This window comes from Nematolebias whitei, chromosome 20 (genome assembly GCF_014905685.2).
Source record: "Nematolebias whitei isolate Nwh7 chromosome 20, NemWhi1, whole genome shotgun sequence".
In the NCBI taxonomy this organism is placed as follows: domain Eukaryota; kingdom Metazoa; phylum Chordata; class Actinopteri; order Cyprinodontiformes; family Rivulidae; genus Nematolebias; species Nematolebias whitei.
In genome coordinates, this window is record NC_056517.1 from 26982746 (window position 1) to 26989050 (window position 6305).

The window sequence follows — 6305 nt, forward strand, 5'->3', positions numbered from 1 at the left end:
TATAAAACTTTTTTTTTAAATTTGAAACCTTTTTTTATATACTGTTGTGCTTTAACATGATTCGAGCTGTCACATGAACAGTTTCCTCTGATACAAAATTAAAACTTCATTTATTACAATTTTAAATCTTTATTTATTATTGCTCATTTGGTTTTAACACTGAACAACCGCCTTAACTGATTTTAACCGATCTCAAGCCTTTATTTCACTCATATGGACAATGATTGTGTGTTTTATTTCTGTTAAAACTCTTTAATTTCACTGTTGCGAAAATAAAGACGTCCATTCATTCAATCAGGAGGCGTTGTCGCGCGCACCTCCCTCCCCTGCACTCCACAGATTGGCTGCACCAATCGCCCTCATCTGGCTGGGATTAAGAGTCAAACGGAGCTCCTCTCTCACACTCCGGATCACATCATAACTTTTGCAAGGTGGCAAAACGGCGCTGACTTCTCCTCCAGCTTTTAAGGGCCTCAGAGGCGGCAGGCACGCGCACCGCAGGGAGACCAATGGAGAAATCCAAAAACTTTCGCATTGACGCGCTTTTAGCAGTCGACACACCCAAGGCGCAGACCTCACCGCTGGCACTGGTGACTTCCCTGTCCTCCTCTTCCTCCTCTTCCGCCTCCTCCTCCTCCATCCCGTCGTCTGGAAGCGGAGCAGCCCCGGAGCTCAGCGCCTGCAGCGCCGAGTCTTTACGCGCGGAGACGCCGTCTCCGCCGAGGATCTCCGCGTGCGGTTTGATCCCCAAACCGGGTTTCCTCAGCAGCCCGCACGGCATGGTGGGACTACACCCGCAGAGCACCGCAGGGATCCCCGCGCAGGCTCTCTACGGCCACCCCATGTACACCTACTCCGCCGCTGCGCTCACGGGCCAGCACCCTGCTCTGTCCTACCCCTACCCGCACGGCTCCCATCACCACCACACCAGTGATCCCATTAAACTGACGGCTAGCACCTTTCAACTGGACCACTGGCTGAGAGTTTCCACAGCCGGGATGATGCTTCCAAAAATGTCCGACTTTAACTGTGAGTAGAACATTTATCTGCAAATCAGGGTTTATGGCAATTTATGACAAAAGGCCTGAGCAGCATCATGTTACAATATTCACTGGAGGAAAAATAAAAAAGTATTTAATGCCTGGAGCACATTTCCCATCAGATTTTCTCGTGTGGATGCAGAGGCCATCATACAGTGGTGTTTTTTGTGAGAGGAACTAAAATGGACAGATAATGGACAGTGGGGGAAAGTGGCGGAGGGGTGTGAAAGCCACAGCCGACATGCGATCTGCTCAGCAGAGACTGCGCGTTTTGTTTCTGCTTTTTAACAGATTTGTTCAAAATGATGCGGAAAAAAAAGCTTTTCTATGTATGTTGCCTGGTGTTGTTTTTGAGCAGAGAAAGTCTAAATAAATTAGGCATAATTTGAACCAGAAGCTGCTTCAGCATCTTATTTTGCGCACTTTATTTCCATTAGAATGTTTAGATTATTGCGCACAATTTTTAACTTAAATCTGCAAGTCAGAGCTTTTTTTTTTTTTTTTTTTCTTCTTTAGGTTAATAAAACTGTTTGTTTTTGTTTGTTTGTTTGTTTGTTTGTTTTAATCCTGCAGCTCAGGCGCAGTCGAACTTGCTCGGGAAGTGCAGGAGACCCAGAACTGCCTTCACAAGTCAGCAGCTGCTGGAGCTGGAGCATCAGTTCAAACTCAACAAGTACCTGTCCAGACCCAAGCGCTTTGAGGTGGCCACGTCCCTCATGCTCACAGAAACACAGGTAACTCAGGTCTTACACGAATAACAAGCTGAGGATGTTTTTTTTTAGTTTTTTTTTTTAATAATATTCGGAAATTTATACCAATTTTTTTTATATAATATGAAAAACCTAAATGAAAAAACACACACAAAAGACAATTTTGTATTTTGTACTTTTGACTAATTGTGTTCACACTAAATGTTTAATTTACTCGTCCTGAATGTATTACTATTATGGCATTTAATTCATTTTAATAAACAAGTTTTTAGTGATTGCACCATCGAATAAGCCAGTAAGTGGATTGGGTGACCTTTACGCGCACCATTACGCATCGTTAAAAAGAGCCTGTTTTCATTTTATTTTTAGAGGCATTTAACTTAAGTAAAAATAATTTAAAAAAATTAAACGGAAATAAAACGAAACTGTTTCCAATAAAATGTAAGAAGGAAGAAAACAAAAAGGTGGATGGTGATGTTACTCCAATTAAGGTGCGCCATGCATCCGACTATGGCGCAATAAATGAATCCGTCCCTTCCCCCCCCTCCCCAGGTGAAAATCTGGTTCCAGAACAGACGCATGAAGTGGAAGAGGAGCAAGAAGGCCAAAGAGCAGGCCGCCCAGGAGGCGGACAAGCAGAAAGGCACAAAGAGCGGCCAGGAGAAAGCCGACGGACTCGAACAGTCGGATTATCACAGCAAGACGGACTCAAAAAACGGCAGAATCCGAGATTTCAGGGACAGTGACGATGAGGAGGAGGGCGACAGCTTCCTCTACAACTCCTCCGAGTGCTCCACGGACGACGAGCGGCATCACAACAGCGACATCAGTCCGCAACCCTGAAGCAAAAAACAAACAAACAAACAAACAAAAATAATATTAATAGAAAGGAAAGCGCGAGATCAGTGACTCTGAGGAATGGGGTTGGGGGTTGGGGGTGCTGTAGAATGCAGCTGCATGTAATCCAACATGTTTTGTTATGTCAAAAACAGACTGTTGCCAAACAATAAAGCAAGAAATTTCATTTTTATTACCTAACAGGATGGAACTGTGAGACATGGAGCTGGAAAGGACACCCCCCCCCCCCCACACACACACAGATCCAGTTATTAGCAGTCATTATATTCTCTTTGCAGCAGATTTGAGCCTGCTGTCTCTCCTTTGTCAGTGCGTCAAATGTACATTTTCACCCATATGTAATCGCTCCAAATGCTGCATGGGAAATATATTTCTTGCTGCAAAGAAAGTGGAATAAAACAGTTTTATTTAATTAGCCTATTATTAATATACAGTACGGAAGAGAATTAGGATCACGGTGCAAAAATATATTTTTTCCCTATTAATTCTGAGAAAAAAGTCAGATTTCTGGGAAAAAAGTCATAAAAGTTGGAATTCTGCGATTAAAGTCAGAATTCGGAGAGTAAAGTCAGAATTCTGAGATTAAAGTCAGGATTTTGAGATTAAAATCAGAATTCTGAGATTACAATCAGAAGTCTGAGATTAAAGTCAGATAATGAGATTACAATCAGAAGTCTGCGAAGAAAGTCAGAATTCGGAGAGTAAAGCCAGGATTTTGAGATTAAAATCAGAATTCTGAGATTAAAGTCAGATTTCTGAGATTAAAACCAGAATTCTGAGATTAAAGTCATATTAATGAGATTACAATCAGAAGTCTGTGATTAAAGACAGAATTCTGAGATTAAAGTCAGATTTCTGAGACTAAAGTCAGAATTCTGAGATTAACGTCATATATCTGAGATTAGTCAGAATTCTGACATTAGAATCAGCATTCTGAGATTAAAGTCAGATTTCTGAGATTAAAGTCAGAATTCTGAGAGTAAAGTCAGAATTCTGAGATTAAAGTCAGGATTTTGAGATTAAAATCAGAATTCTGAGATTAAAGTCAGATTTCTGAGATTAATGTCAGAATTCTGAGGAAAAAAGTCAAAACTACATAGATAGTTTTTGATTTTAATCTCAGAATTCAATATTTATTTTTTTTCAGAATCAAGGAAAATAAGATTGCATCGTGACCCTAAGCTTCTTCTGTACAACAGATCTAAATTTTGGCGTTCTGTGTTTTAAAGGAGTATTGTTGGTGGATTGATGATTTACTGGCGGTGTGTTTCTTCTCCTCGCTCTGACAGCTCGGGTCATGGGAATTACTGTTAAATGCGCTGTCGGATCTGTGCAAACGTGCAGTGAGAGCAAACAGCGAGCGGCCAGGCAGACACAGGAAACATTTCACACCACAGCAGCAACAGGCTCCTGTTAGTCAGCCAGTTCAAAAGGCAACACTTCTGTTCCTGCAGCCGCTTTTAGCTCCAGCACTCCAATCGTTTTAATGTGAAGAAAAATAAACTATACTACAATGCTGTGAGATTTGTCTTAAATGTTACTTTTGAATGTTGAAACAGGTCCATATTGTGACACAAGTTGTCTCTGATGGAGCAAATGCCCTCCACTGAAAGACTCATGTTTGTTAACAAAATATCTCATGGATGAATTTTAACAAAGGCAATGAATGTACATCTACAAATGATTATCTTCTGGAGCCATCTCAGTTAAACATGGCCGTCAGCTGACTTTAAGAAAAACAAAAATGGCTATAATTCAATCCATTGTACTGACCTAGAATTTTGTGTGGCTGAGTTCTTCTTCTTCTTTCGGCTGCTCCCTTCTTCAGGGGTCGCCACAGTAAGTTGCACAAAGACTTGGCAAATGTTTTTTTTTTTTTTTACGCCGGATGCCCTTCCTGACACAAACACAGACCACCGAGCTACCGCAGTCCGATGTGTGGAGCAGAGCGCTGCCGTCTAGGGCGCCCAGAGGAGCAGATGGTGGGGGTTAAGGGTCTTGCTCAATGGTCCAGAGTGGGGCAAATGAGAGTGGAGGCAGGTGTGGGTGCTTCACCGTTCCCGCACACATTTTGATGTTATTGATACAGGGAGTTGAACTGGCGACCTTCCGATCACAAGCCCACACCTCTGCGCCACCACTCCCCCAATTTATCATTAGGATAACAATGAAAATTTATCCCATGCTGTTTAATAACTTTACCTAATGGAAGCATATATAAAGTCAAAAGTATGGGTCCAAGCACTGAACCCTGAGGAACTTTGGGGTATGAAGAAGATTATTCACAGCGCTCAATTGAATTGCTTTTCATTTTGCAGGATATTTGCTTAAAACTTCAGTATTAACTGTTGGCGTCAACTCTGTCTGTTAGTAAAATATCTCATGAACCACTGAGTCAGTTTAAACTAAACTTTTAGAGAGTAATCACGGGATAAAAATTCTACAACTGATTGGTATTTAGAGACAATTAAACTAAAAATGGCTGCCACAGCTACTAAACTTTAGCCAACATGGAAGTGACTGCTCATTCAATTTTGCAGATATTGAGCTAAAATTGGATGTAGTGGCTGAAAGTCTTTCAACATACTGTGTAATCTCAGTTTTGACCAAAACAGCTCGATTTCTCAACATAAGATAATCTCAGTCTGTAGGGCTTGAAAGGAGTCAATATAAGAAATCCATGGCCCTTCATTTGTGTTACTCTTCATTCATTGAGCAGATGGGCCCAGTTCACCTGGTTTTCCAGTGAACCGTGTTATTCAACAGCTGCATTTGAGTGATTTCATGCTGTTTTGAACAGGATTACTAGGGATCTGTTGCTTATCTTCATTTGTTTGCTTCGGCAGACTAAATGAAAGTTCAACTAAGGGTCAACAGGTAAAGCTCAAAGAAGCGATTTCCCTCTGAAAGATGGGGGAAAAAAGTTTTTTTTTTTTTCGTAAATCAAAAATGTCCCTATTTAGTGAATATATTTAGGTTTTTGAGTAAATTAACCACTGCTGGATCTTGAAATTTCCAGAAAACTTCATTAAGCAGCAGCTTTCTCTGTGAACCAGTGACGAACGTTTCCTCCGGGTGACCTTTGTGACCAATTCTTTACCCCTGACCACCCAGGTTCCGGCTTGAGCGCAGGCCACGCCGACTGAGCTAATTACTAGGAGCAAGTATCAAATGTAACAGAATGACTCCGCTATGTTCATGTGGGAACAGTAGTGTCAGCGAGCAAACAGAGCAGGCCAGATTCAGTGTCCACAGGTCATTTCATCAGGGTGTGTAAACATCTCACTGCGGAAATATCTACAAAAAGACAAAAGCATCGAAACAGGCAGCCGTTAGGTGAGACTTTAGGCAGAAATAGTTTTAATAGTGTGAATGTTTATGAAGCATTCACACTATTGTGATCCATTTTTCTTCTGGCCTCTTTCTCGTTCCACAATTTTTTTTTTGCTATTTCAACAATTCATCTCTAAACGTTCAGCTCGTTCAGGATGAGGGTGCTACGACTATTATTGGTGCAACTTTGGCTTGTTGAAATATTTCGTCTTTTCTGCCACTTTTTTTTTCCTCATAGAAAACTGAGCTCATTTTACATCCTTCAAATCTTTAGATCTGTTTATAACCTTTCACATTTTGATCTGGTTCAGCTTCCTTGTGTAAATTTAAAAAATTTTTTCAGCTACTTTCAGTTATTTTGTGA

The 6305-nt window shown here is 41.1% G+C and overlaps 1 protein-coding gene across 1 annotated transcript; it reads left to right on the forward strand.

The window, feature by feature from the left end:
* Positions 1-392: 392 nt before the first annotated feature.
* On the forward strand, positions 393-2656 carry mnx1 (motor neuron and pancreas homeobox 1). The gene is made up of 3 exons (XM_037694475.1): positions 393-1029; positions 1614-1774; positions 2303-2656. The coding sequence occupies exons 1-3, from the start codon at positions 510-512 to the stop codon at positions 2591-2593; spliced, it is 972 nt and encodes a 323-aa protein (XP_037550403.1). The 5' UTR covers positions 393-509; the 3' UTR covers positions 2594-2656.
* The last annotated feature ends 3649 nt before the right edge of the window (positions 2657-6305 follow it).

What these genes read in the sequence shown, in the direction of transcription:
- mnx1 (XM_037694475.1), top strand. Translation starts at nt 510, where the DNA reads ATGGAGAAATCCAAAAACTTTCGCATTGACGCGCTTTTAGCAGTCGAC. An exon ending in AAAAATGTCCGACTTTAACT is followed by an intron (nt 1,030 to 1,613) that starts GTGAGTAGAACA and finishes TTAATCCTGCAG; the next exon opens with CTCAGGCGCAGTCGAACTTG. An exon ending in TCATGCTCACAGAAACACAG is followed by an intron (nt 1,775 to 2,302) that starts GTAACTCAGGTC and finishes CCCCCTCCCCAG; the next exon opens with GTGAAAATCTGGTTCCAGAA.